Below are 27,448 nucleotides of genomic sequence, written 5' to 3'. Positions count from 1 at the left end.
TCCCCCACACCCTCCCTCCTCCAGGGAGGAGGAAGCAGACCTTGGCCTCCCAGTCACTGTTCCGCATCACACCCAAAATTACTGGCGGTGCGGCTCCATGGAGTGCACAGCACTTAATCTTCTGGCCTGTACCTGGTTCCGCATGTGACGTCCTGCAACTCAGTGGATTGGTGCAGAGAGAGGTGAGCACCCTGGGAGCCCTGTACCCACCTAACCCCCTCCCCCACCCCGTGTGTGTGACTCACTGTACCTAATACCTGTGTGAGTGACCCCCACTACCACCCTCACCCCTGGTGTGTGTCCCAGTACCCTCCTACCCCTGTGTATGTGTTCCACACCTTGTACCCCCCCCGTGTTTGATACCCAGTACCCCCTGCCTCTATATATATATGACACCCTGTACCCCTACCTCAGTGTATATGGCACCCTGTACCCCTACCTTCCTGACGTTTTTGACAGTGAACACCCCCTGACGCTTTGTGACACACCCCTGGGGGTCCGAGTTACGGATTTTCGCAGCGCAGCGATCAAGGCAAAACGGGGCTAAACTGTGCATGCACCGCAATGCGCATTCGCGTCATATCGTACGGGTACAATGGCCGGCGTGCTTTTGCACAGGATCTAGCGATGCTTTAAGTCGCACTGGCGGATGCAAGAAGATTGACAGGAAGTGGGAGTTTCTGGGTGGCAACTGACCGTTTTCTGCGAGTGTTTGGGAAAACGCAGGCGTGGCCGGGCGTTTGCAGGGCGGGTGTCTGACGTCATTACCGCGTCACTCGTCGCAGCAAACATCGCACAGAATAAGTAACTACAGGGATGGTCTTGTTTTGCACAAAATGTGTTTGCAGGCGCTCTGCTGCACAGGATGCTATTTTAATACACTCCCCCGTGGGCGACGACTATGCATTTGCACGGCTGCTAAAACTAGCTAGCGAACGACCAACTCGGAATGAGGGCCCCTGTACCCACCTACACCTGTGTGTGTTTTTGTTATACCTTGTACCTGTGCGTGCTCAGGGAGGGAGGGGATATTTTGTGTGCGGCCCTCGAATATTTGATGGAATGTGTTAAGTGGCCCCCCAGCTGAAATAATTGCCCACCCCTGCCTTACACCATAGATACACACAGTCTTAGCTTGGCCTGACATTGCAGTAGGAGCTCCCAGGCTGCTGACTTTCATTAATTTTCTGCTGGATTTTATCTCCTCTTTTCATTTCATAATGGAGAACAGGAAGAATAAGTAAGTCTTACTGTATTTATCTCTCTGTGCCTGTCTGTTTGTACCCATTCCCAATGCCTGTTGTGTTCACTATTCCGTGTTTCCTTGTCTTTTCACTAAACAATATAGCGGTCTATTCTTGAACCAGTGAAAAGTGTGGAGAAGTGAGCCAGTGGAGAAGTTGGCCGTGGCAACCAATCAGCTGCTCTGTATAATTTTATAGAATGCATTTTAGAAATGTTACCTCAACACTGATTGGTTGCCATGGGCCACTTCTCCACTGACTCACTTCTCCACTCTTTTCACTGCTACATGAATAGACCACATAGTACTGTTTGCTGCAGTGAATCTTCACTGATGTTATTCTTGTTTTTGCAGGACCCACAGAACCCCACTGGTGTGCAAATTTTGTCAAAAACTTCATACAAACTTATCTGTCCACCTTCGCCGTGTATGCCAGAAGAAGGCAGATCCTTCACAGATTCCCATTTTGGTTGAGGAAGCTCGTTCAAACTCGAGGAAGATTTTGGAGAACCTGAGCGTCATCAACTATGCTGACCCCAGCTTCAAAAATTTCACTGCGGTGCAAATGGAGGAGTTGGTGCACTTCTTGGAGAGATCTGGAATGGTTGTCAAAGGGAAACCCTCAACCACAGCACGGTATGTAAATGATGCAAAGGTTATCTCCAATGACAAACTTTGTGATGTTTCCATAGCTTTATACAATTGAAATATGCTCTTTTTACTCAGTTCTGATGCATAGCTAATCAACTATAATGCAAAAATGTAGTAATAATAATAATATTATTACAGGTTGAGTATCCCATATCCAAATATTCCGAAATACGGAATATTCCGAAATACAGACTTTTTTGACTGAGAGTGAGATAGTGAAACCTTTGTTTTTTGATGGCTCAATGTACACAAACTTTGTTTAATACACAAAGTTATTAAAAATATTGTATTAAATGTCCTTCAGGCTGTGTGTATAAGGTGTATAGGAAACATAAATGAATTGTGTGAATGTAGACACACTTTGTTTAATGCACAAAGTTATAAAAAATATTGGCTAAAATGACCTTCAGGCTGTGTGTATAAGGTGTATATGAAACATAAATGCATTCTGTATTAAGATTTAGGTCCCAGCACCATGATATCTCATTATGGTATGCAATTATTCCAAAATACGGAAAAATCCCATATCCAAAATACCTCTGGTCCCAAGCATTTTGGATAAGGGATACTCAACCTGTATTAGTTAATGAAGCAGTGAAAACAGTGGAGAAACAGACCAGTGGAGAAGTTGCCCATGGCAACTTAAATATCTTTATTGATAACATTTCCCTACTGGGATAAGCAGAATATGAGGGATAAGTAACATTAATGTTGCTACAATACTGTCTAACATGCTCATTATTTCATATATTTTATTTATTTTCCCGGTCTAGATTTGATCCCACGCCGGACACAAGCCAGGAAATCGGTCATTGAAAACTAAGTGTCATCCCGGCTTACGGATGCTGAGAAGAGAGCAGTGGCCAAGTATATGGCATTAATAGGGGAAAGATTTCATAGATTTATTAATGTAGATAACCTGGTGACGGGGTCAGAGATTAGTAACAATCTGGTATCTGAGGAGCAGCCTCGGGCATCGTCTCCACACAAGAGGAAACGGGAAGAACTGTTCCAATAAATATCATTTCTTTTGTTTCATATCAAAGTTGGTTTTCAAATATATATTTGTATTTTTTGTAAAATGTATTTAAAAGCAGTTATTCCTATAAATATAATTTGTTTCATATCACAGTGTGGCTGTCATTATTCCTGGAATACAAAGAAATGCATTAGTGTATTCACTGTGTGATAAATAAATATATATATATATATATATATATATATATATACATATATATTTTATATTTTGGCGGGACAGTCCCGTTTTTCACGGTCTGTCCTGCTGTCCCACCCGCGGGTCGCAGTGTCCCGCGAGTGGGGGGGGGCAGTTGGGAGATCCCTCCCTGTCACTCGCTGCTCTGAGGAGAGCACCGGTGAATAGATGCTGTGCACATGCGTACAGTGTCCATTCCTGGCAGAGAGGGACAGGGGGCATGACCAGACGCTCTCACAGCACTGTCCATGCCCCATAATGACGAAAACTGGGCGTGGCTTGTGATCAGGGCACTTGTCACGTGGCCACACCCCTTTTTTGGCAGGCCACATGTCCCTCCTTCAATACAAGCAAAGTTGGGAGGTATGTATGTGTATGTATATATATATATATATATATATATATATATATATATATACACTCCTTATTATATTAAAGAGTGAACCCTTAAAATCAAAATATCTGGTGAAATTTGTTAGTTTTTCTTATATATCTGTACAATATAAACCTGCATCCACCGGTGACAAGCGGAGACCTCATCAGTATCAGTACAGTCTCTGAGCTTAGCACACATATCACAAGGGGTGTATGTATGAGCAAGCTTTAGATAGATAGATAGATAGATAGATAGATAGATAGATAGATAGATAGATAGATAGATAGATACAGTGCAGAAATGGTGGCACTCGTGGGTCTTGTAATCAGGGCCGGCAACAGAAATCTCGGGGCCCCGTACAGTGATATCTGTGGGGCCCCATCTAATTTTATATATATATACTGTCTATCTATCTATCTATCTATCTATCTATCTATCTATCTATCTATCTATCCACACACAGAGGCTCCAGCAGGGGCTATGCTGCAGACAAGACCAGCACTCCATTCATAGCATAAAGTGATTTAATGTCATCCAAGACACGACTAGTGCAAAGTCAGCATATGGCATATTGGAATATTCTCACAAATAACGTCCATGCTGGGGACATGTGTCCAACCCAGCTGTGGCTCCCTCAGTCTGTCTGTCCCCAATGACTACATGCTGCATTCCTAGCTCCCCTACCCTATGCCAAAGCAATATATACCCTCACAAATCCACTCTTACCCAGGGGAGAGATTCACCTGCGCTGCACTTTCCACTATCCAGACCCGCACACCACACAGCAGATACCATGCAGCCCTCACACCCCACCAGAAGAGGCCAGCACAGGGCACAGGAATCCTGCCCAGCGGAGCTGCTGCCATGTCCCATAACTGCTTGCAACAGATAGGGACCCGGAATAGCAGGTGCACACTTGTGCCGCATAATGACTGTGTGTAAGAGGCTCCTGTCACTCTGAGGCTCCATTGTAGAGAGAGCACACCCCCTTTTTCATTTTGTACTTTTGTACTGAGCCCTTAGGGAGCCCTGGCACTCTCCACATGGCCAGCTGTCTCAGTCCTATACAGCGCAGACTTGCTACCCCCGCCCTCCTGATTACTCTGAGGCTGCGCCCACACCACCTATTTGGACAAGACGGCTCACATCCCTGACGGTCACTAAGTGGCATATCCTTGGGGCCCCTCTGACCATTGGGGCCCGGTACAGTTGTCCCCTTTGACCCCCCCTGTCGCCGGCCCTGCTTGTAATTCAAAGGAAAAACGGACACACTGGTCTCAAGCTTAGATCAACATTTCGTTAATTTAATAACGTCATCCTGCACTGTGTATTTGGCCGAAAGACCTAATTGGGAGGCACCGGGGCACTGAGACTTCTAAGGAGAGAGTGTCGGCTATTTTGTACCTAGATAGATAGATAGATAGATAGATAGATAGATAGATAGATTCCAAACCTGCATTTCACATAGTGTTATTCAGCCATATAATCTACAGTATATAATTCATGAGTGTCCCTGTGTAAAGGAATAGTATAGTAAGTATATATGTATCAGCTTGCACATATATACCCCTCTTTCTTATGCCACCCACCCCTCAGTATAAAAGCTCTGTACTGAATAAAGTTACGATGAGGGAAGTTTATGACATCATAGAGGGGGTCTGTGTGAGGTAAGAAATGTGACATAGAAGAGAACACACAGAAGCCCCTCCCCCAGTCACAGCATATTGCTCATGCAGACGCAGTCATTCTTACACAGCAGACGCAGACACCTTCTCCTACACAAGACTTAACCTATTTAGCTTTGAATATACAATCACTGCTGCTTAGTTGGAATAACCTTATAAATACAATATATATTTCTTACTTCTATATTTTCATGTGTGTTATAAAAAAACACATGAATATATATATATATATATATATATATTAGTTACCACCGTGCGGCACTCAGCTTATAGAAAGAAGTCTCTGGAAACCAGTTGAATTAAACAACGTTTCAGTGCTCGCAAGCACTATCGTCAGGTTTATAAAGTTTGAATAGACATTACATACCTTATATACACGTGCACCCGTGAATGAAGCCGCGCCGGGAGTCAAGGAAAACCCTCCTCCTTTCCGGCAGCAGCTGATGACATCATCCTAAAGTGACTCCCATCAGCAGTTATTCACTATCAATGATAACTCCGTTTATGGGGTATTAAATATGCTAAATAAATTGGTAATCTGCATATATACATAAAATAACTTTTTGAAGTTGTGTGCTACTTAATCTTATAATTTTTATACTGAATTAAAAGTTAAGTTTTATTGTCTGACTACAATCATAAGAGTGCCCCAAAACAGAGTCTTTCTTTTTTTCTCCTTCTTTTTTGGGGCCATAGTCGTGCAAGACTGGGTAGCCTATGATACAGAGATCTGTCATCAACTCTCTGATACTGTGACATACTTTAAAGTCACACCAAACCCTATGTTTGGTATAAAAAACTTGTTGATGGCACTGTGGAGATGGCTCTCCAGAAGGGTTGGATTGATGATAAGATTGCGGCTTATATAAGAGTTGATCATCCTACATGTCCTATACTTTACACATTACCCAAGATACATAAATCTTTGGATGCCCCCCCCCCCCTCCCTGGTTATCCAATTATCTCAGCCAGGGACTCTCTTATACAGCCTATTGCGAAATTTGTTGATAGTTTTCTGCAACCTCTGGTCCAAAACATGTGGAGTTACACTAGAGATACTAGTGACTTTCAGGATAAGTTGTCCAGAGTGGGTGAGATCACTGATGACATCTGGTTGGCCTCTATGGATGTCAATTCGCTTTATACGATGACCCCTAACTCAGAGGGTTTGGAGTCACTTAGGATGGCGTTCTTGAGTGGTGCCCATGTCGGTCCCCGGTTGAATTTCTACTCAGGCTGGCAAGGCTCGTACTTAGCAAGAATCACTTCTGCTATGGTAATGAGTTTTACATCCAAAACACGGGGACCGCCATGGGTTCCAACCTGGCGCCATCCTATATATATATGCGTTGTTATGAAAACGTATATATTCTTCCCACTTTTGGCGATAAGATTTCCTTCTTTGGGCGATATATTGATGACATATTCACTTTGTGGAGGGGTACAGAGAGTGAGTTTTGTGGGATGGTTCAATACCTTAACTCTCTTGATAGTCCTATTAGATTAATGCACAAAATAGATCGTAATGTGATGGACTTTTTAGATGTCACAGGTTTTTGAGACCAACAAAATCTAGGTTCAACTCTGTTTCGCAAACAAACTGATCATAACACGCTTCTTCATGCTACAAGTCATCACCCGGAGAATCTGAAGGAGAGTCTGCCAATCTCTCAATTTCTACGGGTTCTGCGAAACACCTCCTCTCCTGATGCTGCAAACTCACAAATGGCAGAAATGTCGGAGAGATTTGTAACACGAGGGTACTCACCTAACTCCATACGAAGATGTCTCAAAAAAGCGAATGCTAAATTTAGCAACACTGCTCAGACCTCCACTTCAGTATTCGACACAAGTCAACTGATTTTTACCTCCACCTTTGACACCTGTGCACGGGTGGCTGAGAAAGCAATCAAGAAGCATTGGCCAATTATTGCCAAATATTCTAAATTGGAGGGTATTAATCATAGATCTCCTATGCATTCGTATTGTAGAGGGCCAAATTTACGACCGCTTCTGATGCGACCTCTTCTACAACCACAAAAAATCAATACCTCATGGCTGACAATGAGAAAGACGGGCCGTTTCCGCTGTACCGATTGTATGACATGCAGGTTGATGGCTAGTGGATCCTCATTCTCACATCCACATGGTGGTAAAAGGATTCCCATCAAGCACAAGCTCTCCTGTACTCCGGATTTCGTTATTTATATCATATGCCCGTGTGGGCTTTACTATGTTGGCCTTACGACTCGGTGCTTCCGAGACTGCATGGCAAACCATTGCTATCGATATGTTTAGCACTTGAGACAAATCTGACAAACCTATAGCCAAACATTTCTTGCAGTATAAACACTCGGTCTCTAGCCTCAAACGTATGTTGATTTATCACATCCCTACATATATCCGTGGAGCAGGGACGTGCAGTCAGGGGAGGCAGTGCCTCCCCTGTGATTAATTATAAAAATAATACAAAGAAGATACTAATGACACATATTCTGTGTCATAAGTATCTTCTTGATTTAATTCTAATAATTTTTTGTTTAAATGGCTTTGGGAGGCACTGATAGCAGTGCCTCCCATAGATAATAGGAACGGGGACAGAGCGGGGGGCGGGGCCAAGTACCGGGCTGTAAAAGCCCATTGAAAAAGATTGTGAAAGCGGCACTGAAACAAGTGCCTCGCTGACAGGGACACCACCCCTATGTCAGCGAGGCACCTGTGATTGGACAGCAGATCCAGTGCTGGATCCGCTGTCCAATCATCCACAGCGCGAGGCGGACGTGGCGGTGGGTCCCGGCGGTGACTGTTGTTGGAGGTAGCCGGGAGCAGCGGTGGCCGTGAAGTAGTGAGTGCGGCTCTTCCCTGTCCTGCTACGCAGGCTCCGTCCTTCCACTCACAGCAGCACGTTAGTGTTGAGAGTGCGGCTCTCCTCTGCTCCGTCCTCCCACTCACAGACAGCAGCAGGTAAAGTCTCTCTCTTCTCCCCCTCCTCTTTTACCCCTGCTGTGTATTGCTTCAAGAACCAAGTCTGTAAGTATTTTCCTTTTTTCAGGTACCCCTATTGGATTCTAAGTGGACGTCATCAGCGTGTGATGTAGGCAAGTAATCTCTCTCTCATTTTTACAGGTACCCCTATTTGATTCTACATGGACAAGTGGATGAGATCGGCGTGGGATATAGGTAAGTATGTGTGAGTGTGTAAGTGTGTTTTAATAAATTTCTACTGTCACAGTGCGTGTCTTGTGTTTTTATTTGGATATTATTTGGTTGTAGAACTGCAGGTACAAGCGGGCCATTATTTCCCCGCATGCTGGTACTTGAGGTTATCCAACTACCAGCCCACGGGGAGGCTTGCTGGGCCTTGTAGTTCCACAACAAAAAACAATATTCTTTGTTAACACACTTATGGCTATCAGCCTGGCACCCACCGCCCAGGGGTGCTGGGGACAGCCTCGGGCTGGGTGCCTAGAGGTGGGGACCCCTTGATTTAAGGGGTCCCCACTCCTCCAGGGAACCCCGGCCAGGGGTGACTGTCAAAACTGGGGGCAGCTGCTGACTGGTGGAAGCCTCAGTTGTAGGGGCTGAGATGTAATTAAACTTGGGAGGTAGTATAGGACTCTTAGACATGCAGTACCCAAGCCTGAAGGCATGACCATGACAACTGGAGTAAAAGTTAACGGGTTTTATTCAAGCACAGTTCAGATGGTACATAGGCAGCAGTGTCAGATATGGTGAATGAGATGACAATACAGTTCCTGTAAAGAGCAGTAGTGATGGAGATGCTTCTGGGTGTGGAAATATATATGGTCCAGGTAGATCTAGGAGATGGTATGTCCTTTATCCAACACCCATCCGCTGAGTGATGGAATAGCGGGAGGAACTAACCAGCAGGTGTGCACTGGAAGCTGGTTGTATTGGTTAGAAATACTAATGCTGCTGGGAAGGCCGGATGGAACCAGACAAATGATGAACTGTGGTAGAGTTGATGCACCACTGTAGCTGGAGAATAGCTAGTAGCACTGGTGATGCTAGAGATCGCTGGAATTCAGATGGTCGATGGCGGAGCACCAATGATATCTGGAATTCGATGGCGGAGCACCAATGGTTTCTGGAATTCGATGGTGGAGCACCGATGGTATGTGGAAGCAGAACACTGCTGGAAGCTGGATGCTGGAAGCCGGTGTTAAACACTGTCAGTTGCAGGAAGCAATGTGAGAACACTGCAGAGTCAGGCTGCACCGCTGGGTGGTGAACTGGTGCGGGTATCTAGAGGAGTTGGAGACAGGAGCAGGAATACCTGAGAAGCAAACAACCACAAAGCAGGGAGACTGGTATTGCTGGGGATGACAACCAAAGCACTGACAACTTCCTGGTTCAGGTACAGGATATTTATACCTGTAGAGGAGCAGGCATTGGTTGATCAATTTGAGCTGAGTTCAGCAGCACAGCGGGTTGGTGGAATACTGTCATGTGATTGAAACCAACATGGCTGCACCCATACTAGCATTTGGAGGGAGAGTCAGTTTGTGGAGCCATGTGAAGAACAACAGTAATGGCGGTGGAGGCCACAGAGGACTGGAGACGCCAACTTGCACACTTGATCCACAGAGATGGCGGCAAAGGCCGCAGCAGGCAGGAGACGCCATGCAGCTTTATTATACATTGGGAGTACAGGAATGGCCGCGGAGGGCAGGGAGCGCCAATCTTAACTTTATGAGACTTCTGTGAGAGCATCTGCGGAATGACAAGGAGGAGATGTGGAGTGAGGATGTCAGCAACACGACTGAGACCCGGCCCTGGAGCGCTGAGCCAGCCTCAGGAGACACCTGAAAGGTAGATAATGGCGTCTAGTTACACGGATCGTGACAGTGACTAGTTGGGGGGGGGGTAATGCAACGGCCGCAGGGACCTACATAAATGTGTCCCCCGGCTGTGGCATTATGTCCCTGGCTAGTGGAACCCGGTGCTAGTATTAAAAATACGAGGGACCCCTACATCTTTTGCCCCCCGTATTTTTGGAACCAGGACCGGACTAAGAGCCCGAGGCTGGTTATACTTAGGAGGGGGGAACCTCACGCATTTTTTTTTTTTTTTTTTACATTTAACCCATTCAGATCCTTTTCCATTAAGTTAATGAAAGCCCTGGACAACAAAATTGCATTCATGTCCTCCTCCCACTCCCTTCCCAGTCCCAAACACTAATTTATTTTTTTCTATACAAATGTACAATATATTACATGTATGATGAGCAGGCAGGCAGCGGGCATTGGCGGCATCGGACTGAGATGCAAATTAGTGGCGGAGGGCTTGGTCAGTTGATGGTGGGTGAGTTTGTAAGCCACTGGTGGTGGTAGCGGGCAGCGGCTCAGGGGCAGTAGCGGGCATTGGCTCGGCGGCAGTAGGGGTCATCGGCAGGATTCGGTGGACTTTATGGCTGTTGCCTCACCAGCCACTGACCTCACCGCACGCCACTGTGACATACACCATAATGCCCCATATAACATTAAGTGCCCCTTACACCATATTATGCCCCACACAATAGTGCCCCTTGCACCATATTATACCCCCACAATAGTGCCCCTTACACCATATTATACCCCCACACAATAGTGCCCCTTACACCATATTATGCCCCACACGATAGTGCCCCTTACACCATATTATGCCCCACACAATAGTGCCCCTTGCACCATATTATACCCTCACAATAGTGCCCCTTAAATAATATTATGCCCCTGATACCGTATTATGTCATACACAGTAATGCCCAGGTCACCAGATTATGCCCCTCACAGTAATGGCCAGCCCAGGACACCAGATTATACCCTACACAGTAATGCCCAGGATACCAGATTATGCCCCACACAGTAGTGACCAGGACACCATATTATTCCACACACAGTAATGCCCAGCCCAGGACACCAGATTATGCCCCACACAATAATACCCAGCTCAAAATACCAGATTATGTTCCACACAGTAATGCCCAGGACACCAGATTATGCCCCACACAATAATGCCCAGCCCAGGACACCAGATTATGCCCCACACAAAAATTCCCAGCCTAGGACACCAGATTATGCCCCACAAAGTAATGACCAGCCCAGGACACCAGATTATGCCCCACACAATAATGCACAGCCCAGGACACCAGATAATGCCCCACACAGTAATGCCCAGCCCAGGACACCAGATTATGTTCCACACAGTAATGCCCAGCACAGGACACCAGATTATGCCCCACACAGTAATGCCCAGCACAGGACACCAGATTATGCCCCACACAGTAATGCCCAGCCCAGGACACCAGATTATGCCCCACACAGTAATGCCCAGCACAGGACACCAGATTATGCCCCACACAACTCTACACAGCGTGTGGCGTACTATGGATGGGCAGGGAAAGTCATATGAGGACTTCACTGAGCAGGTAGACGCAAACAGCAGGGGTTTCGGGGGGTGCCCTGTGCGATTGCACGGCTCACCAACTGGGAGATAAGACCCTGGATTGCATTTCATTCTGTTCTAGCAATAATGAAAACAGGACATTAATATGAATAGAAAAAAATATTTATTAATCTGTACAACTGTTTATAGATACATTTTCCAAAATATAAATTTTGAAGAAAATAAATAAATGTTTTTTTTATACCAGTAAACTCCACACAAACTATTCATCTAGCCATGACAATTCTGCTCCTTCCCCCCCAAAAGATGGCTTATTACTAGCACCATAATTAAAGAGAAGTTCATCCCTAGTCCTGATGTCCTTTGTGGCCCCCAGTAATAATGTAGGAGTGGCCCTATCAGAAAGGAGACACATGAGGGCTTCATGTTAGATTTCTTCTTTGAATGGTTAATAGGTTCAGGGGAAATTTGAGGAATAATGACTTCACAGAAAAGGTAGTGGACAAGTGGAATAGCCTCCCATCAGAGGTGGTAGAGGCTAAGACAGTATGGCAATATATATACATGCATGGGATAGACATAAGGATATCCTTACAAAGAAATAATGATCAAATAAATTTTGAGATAAAAATATTGTTAAAAAAAAAGGGCAGACTAGACGGGCCAAGTGGTTCTTATCTGCCGACTCTATATTCATCCTCATCTTCATTATCATCCCTTGTCCTTTTTTTTCTTCTTATTGCTTCAACGTCTCTGGAAAAGCAAAAAGACTATGTTATCTTTTTTGGACAATTATTTATCGTGCATTTCCACCTGATAATATACAGTTTTTACCTTGATGTTGATGCCTGAGGTTCTTCCTCAGATCCCAGGATGTTCACCCTTCTAGATTCCATCATGAGATCGTTTATTTTTTTCCTGTAGAGCCTCTGCGCGGTGGTTTCTGAGTGTCCCATATACCTTGCAATTGCCCTCACCATATCAGCTGCACACCTAGATGGCAGAGAAGATTCCGTGACACGGCGGATTTCCTGGCTTGTCACAGGCGTCAGATTAAATCTAGAAAGGGAAATAATATATAGTATATTGAATAGGGAAAATGTTGACTGGCATGAATGGACCAATATGTTGCTTAATCCAGATGTTTTGCTCACCCTCAATGTTTTGCTTATCCCCATTAGGAAATTTAATCAGTATAGGGTTTCAGTATGACTTACTGATGGACGGGATGCCAGCGGTGTGTATACCGACAGCGTCATCCCGTTCATGAGAATCCTGACAGCCCCCCATTAAGCTCCGTAACCCTCACCTTTTCCCTACCCTAACCCTCCCTTGTGTGTGCCTAACCCTAACCCTCTCCACTTGGTGCCTAACCCTAACGTCCCCTTCTATGTGCCTAACCCTCCTTCCCCATCCCTAACCCAAACCTTCCCGTGCCTGCACCCTAACCCTAACCCCCCTTCTATGTGCCTAACCCTCCCTCCCCGTCCCTAACCCAAACCTTTCTGTGCCTGCACCCTAACCCCCCTTCTATGTGCCTAACCCTCCCTCCCCTGTCCCTAACCCTAACCTTCCCGTGCCTGCATCCTAACCTCCCCTTCTATGTGCCTAACCCTCCCTCCCCTGTCCCTAACCCAAACCTTCCCGTGCCTGCACCCTAACCCTAACCTCCCCTTCTATGTGCCTAACCCTCCCTCCCCTGTCCCTAACCCAAACCTTCCCGTGCCTGCACCCTAACCCTAACCCCCCTACTATGTGCCTAACCCTCCCTCCCCTGTCCCTAACCCAAACCTTCCCGTGCCTTCACCCTAACCCTAATCTCCCCTTCTATGTGCCTAACCATCCCTTCCCCTGTCCCTAACCCTAACCTTCCCGTTTTGCGTTGGTATATCGACGCCGGGTTTGTGTCCTACCTTGGGATCTCGGCATCGGGAAATCGAACACCGGGATCCCATTCGTCGGGAGGCTAACTGCTTCCCCACTATAGTTCTATGTTGCATGCATGTCATCGTCACTCACCTGTGGTGGAACCTTGCCAGGTCATTTGAAGGATTATATATTTTTTCCCCCTTTGTCGAGATGAAAAAATGTTTGCTGTCCCGGGCACTGTGGAAGAACGTGGGCCTGATCTTCTGGAAATAGACATCAAACCACTGAAAGGAAAGAGATATAGATGTCATCTTTGCTGCAGGGCTGGACTTGTATTATACATTATACATGTTACCTTATACTATGGCTTATTTTCTCCAATGTATTGCTGTTATCAATCTGGTACATTATCACTAGGAGAATTTACTATATCTGATTCTACATATCTCTCTCTCATAGCCTGTATATATAAGTCAAGGGGGATCCGGTCTGAAGATCGACAGTATCTAGGTCGACAATGTTTAGGTCGACCACTATAGGTCGACAGTCACTAGGTCGACATGGATGGAAGGTCGACAGGGTTTCTAGGTCGACATGTGCTAGGTCGACAGGTCTAAAGATCGACATGAGTTTTTAAAAAAAAATAATCTTTTTTTGAATTTTTTCATACTTAACGATCCACGTGGACTACGATTGGAACGGTAATCTGTGCCGAGCGAAGCGGTAACGGAGTGAAGGCACCATGCCCGAAGCATGGCGAGCGAAGCGAGCCATGCGAGGGGACGCGGTGCACTAATTTGGGATCCCGGTCACTCTACGAAGAAAAGGACACCAAAAAAAAAAATCCTCATGTCGACCTTTAGACCTGTTGACCTAGCACATGTCGACCTTCCATCCATGTCGACCTAGTGACTGTCGACCTATAGTGGTCGACCTAAACATTGTCGACCTAGATACTGTCGATTTGATGAACCACACCCATGTCAAGGGGCCCAGCCCCTGCACTCTTTAATGGATAGTAAAACCAATGTGGCACCTGGCTACACCCCCTCTGTAGACTGGCCACACCCCTAAACATGGGCCCCTACCATTGGGTTTCCCAGTGGGCCCTTCATGCCCCAGTCTGACACTGCTTTGTCGTCACATGTCTTAATTAAATGACAAAGGTATAAAAAGATAAATGCTTGAAATAGAAACTAGTGTAGAGGAGGCCATGGGGTACAGAGTGCGGGGGAGGAATGGGAGACTGAGAAATAAGAAAGGTGAATAAGGTAGCACAGTGGACAGTGGAATAGAGGTGTGTCTTGCATTACACTAGAAGAGAAGAAACAGAACAATAGAAACATTTGATACGCACCATTTCCTCTTCCTCTACAAGAGCAAAAGCAGCATCTTGCTGGGGGGAAGTTTTCTGGTTCTTCATATCAATAATAGCCGTCTTTACCACTTTATCCCCCTCTTTATATTGATGGGCTCTTCTCTGACGCCACTCAGTCACCTGTAGGTAATAAACAAGGTCAAAATGTAACGTTTATTTGGGGTTCTGATTCAGATGACGCTGGAGGTGCTGTCACTCCTGTTTCCATAGAAGCAGCAGCAATAGCACCAATAGGGTAATGTCTCCTGTACTCTAGTAATCCATGCTGCATGCTAGGGTACAGCGTCAGATCACCTCCATCCCCATTGGCTGGCTGTGTGACCCATGGAGTTGTGCAGGCCGGCTTCCACAGATCCAACAAATCCTGGTCTCATAACTCCCCCAAAATGTCAGCAGACTGTCACTCACAGATCCAGTGTCACAGAGCCATATTGCACACGTGCAGTACAGGGGATGGTATTAGGATCCTGGCAGCCTTACCTTAACCCCCCCCTACAGCCTAATCCTGACCCTCCCCAGTGGTGCCTAACACCGAACCCCCTCCCCGCAGCCTAAACCTAACCCTCCTCAGGCGTGCCTAACCTCCTGCCATGTTGGGAACCTGGTGTCAGTATTTTGAGCAGTGGGTCTTATTCATGTTTGTTAGCAAACTAAAAAAGTAAGCAGTTGGGCAAAACCAAGTGCACTGCCGGAGGGGAGGGGGGGGGGGGGGGGGGGGGGGGGGCAGATGTAACATGTGCAGAGAGAGTTAGATTTGGGTGGGGTGTGTTCAATCTGAAATCTAAATTGCAGTGTAAAAATAAAGCAGCCAGTATTTACCCTGCACAGACACAATATACCCCACCCAAATCTAACTCTCTCTGCACATGTTACATCTGCCCCACCTGCAGTGCACATGGTTTTGCCCATTAGTGTGTTTCTTTGGTTTGCTAACAAACCTGAATAACCCCCAGTGTTGGGATTCCGGTGTCGATATTCAGACTACAGGGATCCGGAGTGCTGGGATCCTGACCGGATCCCCAGTACGGGTCTGGCACTTGCAGAACATTGTGGTATGAGCCACAGTTGTGAAGGAACCTGAATCAGGGCCCGAGGCATCAGGTATTATGGGTGGTACTAAATCTTACTTACTGTCATATTTTGCACAACACCCGGTCGTTGAAGGTGCTTCAGAATGAGCACAGCTTCCAGATAGTACAGGATGGTCAGCTTTTCTTTATCTGTAAGCCGCTGATCTGTTTTAGCCTTCTGAATGGCTTCAAGAAATCCAGGCTTTGCCACCACTAGCAGCTGACGACACTCTTCCGGTGTCTTTATTTTATCCGACGGCAACTCCTTCCTGCAAATAATAAATGGAGGAATGATTAAACATGCAGCAGCAACAATGCATGGACACAATTGCGTAGGACAAGCGAGAATTTGTCGTAATTACCCAGAAACCCCTGCTGTAGCTGTGCAGTTTCTTCCAAGCTCGTATAACTATCTTTCAAATACAGGACCTAGGCCCTCATTCCGAGTTGAACGCTCGCTAGCTGTTTTTAGCAGCCGTGCAAACGCTATGCCGCCTCCCACTGGGAGTGTATTGTAGCTTAGCAGAAGTGCGAACGAAAGGATTGCAGAGCGGCTGCAAAATATTTTTGAGCAGTTTCAGAGTAGCTCAAAACCTACTCAGCGCTTGTGATCACTTCAGACTGTTCAGTTCCTGTTTTGACGTCACAAACACGCCCTGCGTTCGGCCAGCCATGCCTGCGTTTTTCCTGGCACGCCTGCATTTTACGATCACTCCCTGAAAACGGTCAGTTGCCACCCAGAAACGCCCACTTCATGTCAATAACTCTGCGGTCAGCAGTGCGACTGAAAAGCTTCGTTAGAGCCTGTGTGAAACTACTTAGGCTATTGTGAAAGTACGGCGCGCGTGCGCAAAAGTACCGATTTTTTTGCCTGAGCGCTGCGCTGCGAACAAAAACAGCTAGCGAACAACTCGGAATGACCCTCCTAATTCATGCAGAGGAGATGTTAATAGCAAACTTTGCATTTGCAGCGATCGCAATCCGTGTGCGCAAAGAAGTTGCTGCAATCCTGCTCGCAGTGAGGACTTTATATTATTTATGTTTATGGGGAGCGATTGGGAAAGTGTGTGCTGAGTGTGTCACAGAATTTGCACACCAGTGGGGTTCTGTAAGCACTGCCCACACATGACAAGAACAGATCAGTGGAAACACATAGTAACAAATATTACTAATCTACACTGCAAAGCAAACATGGAATAGTATCAGAAGGGATGGCAGTCATTAGGTCGACATGGAAAAAGGCCGACATGAGGTTTTCACAATTTTTTTAATTTTGTGACCATTTTCATACTTTACATCCACGCGGACTACTATTGGGAACCGTGCCCGAAGCACGCGAGCCACGCGGGGGGACACTGTGCACTAATTGGGGTTCCTGGTCACTTTTCTAAGAAAATGTCACAACAACAAAAGTAAAATAAACTCATGTCGTCCTTTTTCCATGTCGACCTAGCACATGTCTACCTCATGGCCACGGCGATCTACTAGGGACAATACTACAGAGGGCATAACTACTGGGGGCATAACTACTAGGGCATATCTAACGGTGGTCGACATGGAAAAAGGCCGACATGAGGTTTTCACAATTTTTTTAATTTTGTGACCATTTTCATACTTTACATCCACGCGGACTACAATTGGGAACCGTGCCCGAAGCACGCGAGCCACGCGGGGGGACACTGTGCACTAATTGGGGTTCCTGGTCACTTTTCTAAGAAAATGTCACAACAACAAAAGTAAAAAAAACTCATGTCGTCCTTTTTCCATGTCGACCTAGCACATGTCTACCTCATGGCCACGGCGATCTACTAGGGACAATACTACAGAGGGCATAACTACTGGGGGCATAACTACTAGGGCATATCTAACGGTGGCATAACTACTGGGGATATAATTACAGGGGGAATATCTACTAGGGGCATGGGGGCATAAATACAGTAGGCATGACTACAGGTGGCATTTCTACAGGGGACAAACCTACTGGGGGCATATCTACTGTGGGCATAACTACAGGGGGCAAAACTACAGAAGGCATATCTATAGGGGGCAATACTACACTGGACCATATCTACTGGGGGCATAACTACCAGGGACATTACTACTGGGGGTATGCCTAGTTTGGGCAGATCTATTGGAGGCAATACTACATGGGTGCATATCTACTGGGAGCATGGGAGAAATAAATACATGAGGCATAACTACAGGGGACATATCTACTGGTAGCATGGGAGCATATCTACAGGGGGAATAACTACTGGGGGCATATCTACAGGGGGAATAACTACTGGTAGCATGGGAGCATATCTACAGGGGCATTACTACATGGGGGCTTATCTACAGGGGGCATAACTACAAGAAGCATATCTAATGGGGTAATAACTACTGGGGCAATACTAATGAGGGCATTACATAGGTGGCACTTCGTAAGGGGCTTTACTACTGGGGCACTGCATAAGGGGCACCAATACTATGGGCTCTACATAAGGGGCACTACCACTAAGGTGGGCATTGTATAAGGGGCACTAATGTGTGTCATAACATGAATAAGGGACACTACTATGTGGTGTAATATTAATAAGATTGTGCTACTGCGCGCCGTAATTTGAACTGGGGATACTATTTGGTGACCACACCCCTTTTTTACACAGGCGCTGGGGGTGGGGGGTGAGTTCCACCTCCTCTCTAGGACCACTGCCTCTACTTATCTCTAACAATCTAGCAGAGTATTGCACCTCTGCTCATCTCTAACACAGTAGCAGAGCATTGCACCTCTACTGTATCATTAGCAGAGTATTGTACCTCCACTATTACAAACAAGCAGAGTATTGCACCTCTAGCCTAACACACTAGCAGAGCATTGCACCTCTACTCATCTCTAGCACAGTAGTAGGACATTGCACCTCTACTCATCTCTAACACAGTAGCAGAGCATTGCACCTCTACTCAGCTCTAGCACAGTAGCAGAGCATTGCACATCTACTCAGCTCAAACACAGTAGCAGGACATTGCACCTCTACTCATCTCTAACACAGTAGCAGAGCATTGCACCTCTACTCATCTCTAACACAGTAGCAGAGCATTGCACCTCTACTCAGCTCTAGCACAGTAGCAGAGCATTGCACCTCTACTCATCTCTAGCACAGTAGCAGAGCATTGCACCTCTACTCATCTCTAGCACAGTAGCAGAGCATTGCACCTCTACTCATCTCTAACACAGTAGCAGAGCATTGCACCTCTACTCATCTCTAACACAGTAGCAGAGCATTGCACCTCTACTCATCTCTAGCACAGTAGCAGAGCTTTGCACCTCTACTCATCTACTCATCTCTAACACAGTAGCAGAGCATTGCACCTCTACTCATCTCTAACACAGTAGCAGAGCATTGCACCTCTACTCATCTCTAACACAGTAGCAGAGTATTGCACATCTACTCAGCTCAAACACAGTAGCAGAGCATTGCACATCTACTCAGCTCAAACACAATAGCAGAGCATTCCACATCTACTCAGCTCAAACACAATAGCAGAGCATTGCACTTCTACTTTATCACACTAACAGAGCATTGCACCCTATTACAAACTAGCAGAGCATTGTGCCTCTACTTATCACTAACACACTAGCAGAGCATTGCACCTCTACTCCATACTTGCCTACTTTTGAAAAAGCATTTCAGGGAGATTGTGAAATGAACACCTATAAGTGCGGACGTGTACTGCTACATCTGAGAGGCGTGTCATGAAAATGACTTACATCAAAATGTAAATGAGCCCCAAAGTTAGTATACTATATGCAAATATACTGTAAGTGGCCATGAGAAACCTTATTTAAAATGAATGTAGCCATAGGGATCATTGTGCCTTATAACCAATACAGGGAAATGGCATTGATGATCCCATTTGAATGTATATATCTCTAATTTGTCTTTTCCCCAAGAATGTAACAGCTATATAATGGGGGTAAGGTAAAATCAGGGAGATTGCTGATCTATTCATGAAGTCAGGGAGATTGCTTCTATTCAGGGAGTCTCCTGTAGAATGAGGGAGGGTAGGCAACTCTGCTCTACTCATCTCTATAATACTAGCAGAGCATTGCACATCTAGTACTCTACAGGCAAATATGGAATAGTATAAATAAGCAATTTAGATGGATACAATCAGACAGAGAGATAAATACAGTACAACTTACTTATGGTCCATATTCTCAATGATGAGATATATTACAGCAAATAGTGAATGGTCAGCAGCTGAGATACTGTAGGTCTTAGTGCTAGGCCAGGACAAGACTGGTTGTGTGACCATGGCTCTGAGGCCTCATCATTTATACTGGGGTGAGAATATTCCCTCCCCCCATTACACATCTATACAATACCTGCAGCCGTCTGTCTATGTAACATATACAAATAGCCAGGCACCCAGGTGTACAGATCTGTGGAAGCTCATGTAGCATCACCTTTAGAGATGAGCGGGTTCGGTTTCTCTGAATCCGAACCCGCCCGAACTTCATGTTTTTTTTCACGGGTCCGAGCGACTCGGATCTTCCCGCCTTGCTCGGTTAACCCGAGCGCGCCCGAACGTCATCATGACGCTGTCGGATTCTCGCGAGGCTCGGATTCTATCGCGAGACTCGGATTCTATATAAGGAGCCGCGCGTCGCCGCCATTTTCACACGTGCATTGAGATTGATAGGGAGAGGACGTGGCTGGCGTCCTCTCCATTTAGATTAGGGTTGAGAGAGAGAGAGAGAGATTGACCTGAGGCTGTGATACTGTAGAAGAGAGTGCAGAGTTTAGTGACTGACGACCACAGTGACCACCAGACAGTGCAGTTGTTTGTTTTATTTAATATATCCGTTCTCTGCCTGAAAAAAACGATACACACAGTGACTCAGTCACATACCATATCTGTGTGCACTGCTCAGCCCAGTGTGCTGCATCAATGTATATATATATCTGACTGTGCTCAGCTCACACAGCTTATAATTGTGGGGGAGACTGGGGAGCACTGCAGTGCCAGTTATAGGTTATAGCAGGAGCCAGGACTACATAATATTATATTAAAATTAAACAGTGCACACTTTTGCTGCAGGAGTGCCACTGCCAGTGTGACTAGTGACCAGTGACCTGACCACCAGTATATATAATATTAGTAGTATACTATCTCTTTATCAACCAGTCTATATTAGCAGCAGACACAGTACAGTGCGGTAGTTCACGGCTGTGGCTACCTCTGTGTCGGCACTCGGCAGCCCGTCCATAATTGTATATACCACCTAACCGTGGTTTTTTTTTCTTTCTTTATAGTCATACTAGTTACGAGTATACTATCTCTTTATCAACCAGTCTATATTAGCAGCAGACACAGTACAGTGCGGTAGTTCACGGCTGTGGCTACCTCTGTGTCGGCACTCGGCAGCCCGTCCATAATTGTATATACCACCTAACCGTGGTTTTTTTTTCTTTCTTTATACATACATACTAGTTACGAGTATACTATCTCTTTATCAACCAGTCTATATTAGCAGCAGACACAGTACAGTGCGGTAGTTCACGGCTGTGGCTACCTCTGTGTCGGCACTCGGCAGCCCGTCCATAATTGTATGTACCACCTAACCGTGGTTTTTTTTTCTTTCTTTATACATACATACTAGTTACGAGTATACTATCTCTTTATCAACCAGTCTATATATTAGCAGCAGACACAGTACAGTGCGGTAGTTCACGGCTGTGGCTACCTCTGTGTCGGCACTCGGCAGCCCGTCCATAATTGTATATACCACCTAACCGTGGTTTTTTTTTCTTTCTTTATAATACATACATACTAGTTACGAGTATACTATCTCTTTATCAACCAGTCTATATATTAGCAGCAGACACAGTACAGTGCGGTAGTTCACGGCTGTGGCTACCTCTGTGTCGGCACTCGGCAGCCCGTCCATAATTGTATATACCACCTAACCGTGGTTTTTTTTTCTTTCTTTATACATACATACTAGTTACGAGTATACTATCTCTTTATCAACCAGTCTATATTAGCAGCAGACACAGTACAGTGCGGTAGTTCACGGCTGTGGCTACCTCTGTGTCGGCACTCGGCAGCCCGTCCATAATTGTATATACCACCTAACCGTGGTTTTTTTTTCTTTCTTTATACATACATACTAGTTACGAGTATACTATCTCTTTATCAACCAGTCTATATATTAGCAGCAGACACAGTACAGTGCGGTAGTTCACGGCTGTGGCTACCTCTGTGTCGGCACTCGGCAGCCCGTCCATAATTGTATATACCACCTAACCGTGGTTTTTTTTTCTTTCTTTATAGTCATACTAGTTACGAGTATACTATCTCTTTATCAACCAGTCTATATTAGCAGCAGACACAGTACAGTGCGGTAGTTCATGGCTGTGGCTACCTCTGTGTCGGCACTCGGCAGCCCGTCCATAATTGTATATACCACCTAACCGTGGTTTTTTTTTCTTTCTTTATACATACATACTAGTTACGAGTATACTATCTCTTTATCAACCAGTCTATATATTAGCAGCAGACACAGTACAGTGCGGTAGTTCACGGCTGTGGCTACCTCTGTGTCGGCACTCGGCAGCCCGTCCATAATTGTATATACCACCTAACCGTGGTTTTTTTTTCTTTCTTTATACATACATACTAGTTACGAGTATACTATCTCTTTATCAACCAGTCTATATATTAGCAGCAGACACAGTACAGTGCGGTAGTTCACGGCTGTGGCTACCTCTGTGTCGGCACTCGGCAGCCCGTCCATAATTGTATATACCACCTAACCGTGGTTTTTTTTTTTTTCTTTATACATACATACTAGTTACGAGTATACTATCTCTTTATCAACCAGTCTATATATTAGCAGCAGACACAGTACAGTGCGGTAGTTCACGGCTGTGGCTACCTCTGTGTCGGCACTCGGCAGCCCGTCCATAATTGTATACTAGTATCCAATCCATCCATCTCCATTGTTTACCTGAGGTGCCTTTTAGTTGTGCCTATTAAAATATGGAGAACAAAAATGTTGAGGTTCCAAAATTAGGGAAAGATCAAGATCCACTTCCACCTCGTGCTGAAGCTGCTGCCACTAGTCATGGCCGAGACGATGAAATGCCAGCAACGTCGTCTGCCAAGGCCGATGCCCAATGTCATAGTACAGAGCATGTCAAATCCAAAACACCAAATATCAGTAAAAAAAGGACTCCAAAACCTAAAATAAAATTGTCGGAGGAGAAGCGTAAACTTGCCAATATGCCATTTACCACACGGAGTGGCAAGGAACGGCTGAGGCCCTGGCCTATGTTCATGGCTAGTGGTTCAGCTTCACATGAGGATGGAAGCACTCAGCCTCTCGCTAGAAAAATGAAAAGACTAAAGCTGGCAAAAGCAGTAGCACCGCAAAGAACTGTGCGTTCTTCGAAATCCCAAATCCACAAGGAGAGTCCGACTCCAATTGTGTCGGTTGCGATGCCTGACCTTCCCAACACTGGACGTGAAGAGCATGCGCCTTCCACCATTTGCACGCCCCCTGCAAGTGATGGAAGGAGCACCCGCAGTCCAGTTCCTGATAGTCAGATTGAAGATGTCAGTGTTGAAGTACACCAGGATGAGGAGGATATGGGTGTTGCTGGCGCTGGGGAGGAAATTGACCAGGAGGATTCTGATGGTGAGGTGGTTTGTTTAAGTCAGGCACCCGGGGAGACACCTGTTGTCCGTGGTAGGAATATGGCCGTTGACATGCCTGGTGAAAATACCAAAAAAATCAGCTCTTCGGTGTGGAAGTATTTCACCAGAAATGCGGACAACAGGTGTCAAGCCGTGTGTTCCCTTTGTCAAGCTGTAATAAGTAGGGGTAAGGACGTTAACCACCTCGGAACATCCTCCCTTATACGTCACCTGCAGCGCATTCATAATAAGTCAGTGACAAGTTCAAAAACTTTGGGTGACAGCGGAAGCAGTCCACTGACCAGTAAATCCCTTCCTCTTGTAACCAAGCTCACGCAAACCACCCCACCAACTCCCTCAGTGTCAATTTCCTCCTTCCCCAGGAATGCCAATAGTCCTGCAGGCAATGTCACTGGCAATTCTGACGAGTCCTCTCCTGCCTGGGATTCCTCCGATGCATCCTTGCGTGTAACGCCTACTGCTGCTGGCGCTGCTGTTGTTGCTGCTGGGAGTCGATGGTCATCCCAGAGGGGAAGTCGTAAGCCCACTTGTACTACTTCCAGTAAGCAATTGACTGTTCAACAGTCCTTTGCGAGGAAGATGAAATATCACAGCAGTCATCCTGCTGCAAAGCGGATAACTGAGGCCTTGACAACTATGTTGGTGTTAGACGTGCGTCCGGTATCCGCCGTTAGTTCACAGGGAACTAGACAATTTATTGAGGCAGTGTGCCCCCGTTACCAAATACCATCTAGGTTCCACTTCTCTAGGCAGGCGATACCGAGAATGTACACGGACGTCAGAAAAAGACTCACCAGTGTCCTAAAAAATGCAGTTGTACCCAATGTCCACTTAACCACGGACATGTGGACAAGTGGAGCAGGGCAGGGTCAGGACTATATGACTGTGACAGCCCACTGGGTAGATGTATGGACTCCCGCCGCAAGAACAGCAGCGGCGGCACCAGTAGCAGCATCTCGCAAACGCCAACTCTTTCCTAGGCAGGCTACGCTTTGTATCACCGCTTTCCAGAATACGCACACAGCTGAAAACCTCTTACGGCAACTGAGGAAGATCATCGCGGAATGGCTTACCCCAATTGGACTCTCCTGTGGATTTGTGGCATCGGACAACGCCAGCAATATTGTGTGTGCATTAAATATGGGCAAATTCCAGCACGTCCCATGTTTTGCACATACCTTGAATTTGGTGGTGCAGAATTTTTTAAAAAACGACAGGGGCGTGCAAGAGATGCTGTCGGTGGCCAGAAGAATTGCGGGACACTTTCGGCGTACAGGCACCACGTACAGAAGACTGGAGCACCACCAAAAACTACTGAACCTGCCCTGCCATCATCTGAAGCAAGAAGGGTAACGAGGTGGAATTCAACCCTCTATATGCTTCAGAGGTTGGAGGAGCAGCAAAAGGCCATTCAAGCCTATACAATTGAGCACGATATAGTAGGTGGAATGCACCTGTCTCAAGCGCAGTGGAGAATGATTTCAACGTTGTGCAAGGTTCTGATGCCCTTTGAACTTGCCACACGTGAAGTCAGTTCAGACACTGCCAGCCTGAGTCAGGTCATTCCCCTCATCAGGCTTTTGCAGAAGAAGCTGGAGACATTGAAGGAGGAGCTAACACGGAGCGATTCCGCTAGGCATGTGGGACTTGTGGATGGAGCCCTTAATTCGCTTAACAAGGATTCACGGGTGGTCAATCTGTTGAAATCAGAGCACTACATTTTGGCCACCGTGCTCGATCCTAGATTTAAAGCCTACCTTGGATCTCTCTTTCCGGCAGACACAAGTCTGCTGGGGTTGAAAGACCTGCTGGTGACAAAATTGTCAAGTCAAGCGGAACGCGACCTGTCAACATCTCCTCCTTCACATTCTCCCGCAACTGGGGGTGCGAGGAAAAGGCTCAGAATTCCGAGCCCACCCGCTGGCGGTGATGCAGGGCAGTCTGGAGCGACTGCTGATGCTGACATCTGGTCCGGACTGAAGGACCTGACAACGATTACGGACATGTCGTCTACTGTCACTGCATATGATTCTCTCATCATTGATAGAATGGTGGAGGATTATATGAGTGACCGCATCCAAGTAGGCACGTCACACAGTCCGTACTTATACTGGCAGGAAAAAGAGGCAATTTGGAGGCCCTTGCACAAACTGGCTTTATTCTACCTAAGTTGCCCTCCCACAAGTGTGTACTCCGAAAGAGTGTTTAGTGCCGCCGCTCAACTTGTCAGCAATCGGCGTACGAGGTTACATCCAGAAAATGTGGAGAAGATGATGTTCATTAAAATGAATTATAATCAATTCCTCCGCGGAGACATTGACCAGCAGCAATTGCCTCCACAAAGTACACAGGGAGCTGAGATGGTGGATTCCAGTGGGGACGAATTGATAATCTGTGAGGAGGGGGATGTACACGGTGATATATCGGAGGGTGATGATGAGGTGGACATCTTGCCTCTGTAGAGCCAGTTTGTGCAAGGAGAGATTAATTGCTTCTTTTTTGGGGGGGGTCCAAACCAACCCGTCATATCAGTCACAGTCGTGTGGCAGACCCTGTCACTGAAATGATGGGTTGGTTAAAGTGTGCATGTCCTGTTTTGTTTATACAACATAAGGGTGGGTGGGAGGGCCCAAGGACAATTCCATCTTGCACCTCTTTTTTCTTTTCTTTTTCTTTGCGTCATGTGCTGTTTGGGGAGGGTTTTTTGGAAGGGACATCCTGCGTGACACTGCAGTGCCACTCCTAGATGGGCCCGGTGTTTGTGTCGGCCACTAGGGTCGCTTATCTTACTCACACAGCTACCTCATTGCGCCTTATTTTTTTCTTTGCGTCATGTGCTGTTTGGGGAGGGTTTTTTGGAAGGGACATCCTGCGTGACACTGCAGTGACACTCCTAGATGGGCCCGGTGTTTGTGTCGGCCACTAGGGTCGCTTATCTTACTCACACAGCTACCTCATTGCGCCTCTTTTTTTCTTTGCGTCATGTGCTGTTTGGGGAGGGTTTTTTGGAAGGGACATCCTGCGTGACACTGCAGTGCCACTCCTAGATGGGCCCGGTGTTTGTGTCGGCCACTAGGGTCGCTAATCTTACTCACACAGCTACCTCATTGCGCCTCTTTTTTTCTTTGCGTCATGTGCTGTTTGGGGAGGGTTTTTTGGAAGGGCCATCCTGCGTGACACTGCAGTGCCACTCCTAGATGGGCCCGGTGTTTGTGTCGGCCACTAGGGTCGCTTATCTTACTCACACAGCGACCTCGGTGCAAATTTTAGGACTAAAAATAATATTGTGAGGTGTGAGGTATTCAGAATAGACTGAAAATGAGTGGAAATTATGGTTTTTGAGGTTAATAATACTTTGGGATCAAAATGACCGCCAAATTCTATGATTTAAGCTGTTTTTTAGGTTTTTTGGAAAAAAACACCCGAATCCAAAACACACCCAAATCCGACAAAAAAAATTCGGTGAGGTTTTGCCAAAACGCGGTCGAACCCAAAACACGGCCGCGGAACCGAACCCAAAACCAAAACACAAAACCCGAAAAATTTCCGGCGCTCATCTCTAATCACCTTTACATTGTAAGGTGTCAGTCAGGTGTGTTATCTGTGTGGTCTGAGCAGTAATGGGATTAGCATCTGACTTCCACAGTGTACAGGATTCTCTTCCTCACACCTACATCACAGGGACACAGGAGACGCCTCATCTGCATTTCATAGGGAAGGTGCAGTCTGTCCTCACTCCCCGTCTGCTAGGCTGGAGATGTACCATCAGCAGATAATGGAATGGATGTATAGATGTTTCCTCTGTGCATTATCTGCATGGTGTGCTGGGCATTGCGGTCCCTTGTTAA

General features: G+C 46.2%; 1 protein-coding gene across 1 annotated transcript in view; it reads right to left on the bottom strand.

The window, feature by feature from the left end:
• Positions 1-12,250: 12,250 nt before the first annotated feature.
• LOC135057150 (uncharacterized) overlaps positions 12,251-27,448 on the bottom strand; it is a 55,684-nt gene continuing 40,486 nt past the window's right edge. Inside the window, exons 4-8 of the mRNA XM_063963048.1 lie at positions 15,955-16,162; positions 14,803-14,943; positions 13,596-13,729; positions 12,411-12,635; positions 12,251-12,329 (exon numbers count right to left, since the gene is read on the bottom strand). Of these exons, the coding sequence (XP_063819118.1) occupies positions 12,251-12,329; positions 12,411-12,635; positions 13,596-13,729; positions 14,803-14,943; positions 15,955-16,162 (787 nt within the window). The remainder of the gene's footprint in view (positions 12,330-12,410; positions 12,636-13,595; positions 13,730-14,802; positions 14,944-15,954; positions 16,163-27,448) is intronic.

This window comes from Pseudophryne corroboree, chromosome 3 (assembly GCF_028390025.1).
Source record: "Pseudophryne corroboree isolate aPseCor3 chromosome 3, aPseCor3.hap2, whole genome shotgun sequence".
Lineage (NCBI taxonomy): Eukaryota > Metazoa > Chordata > Amphibia > Anura > Myobatrachidae > Pseudophryne > Pseudophryne corroboree.
This window is presented reverse-complemented; position numbering and strand designations above follow the sequence as displayed.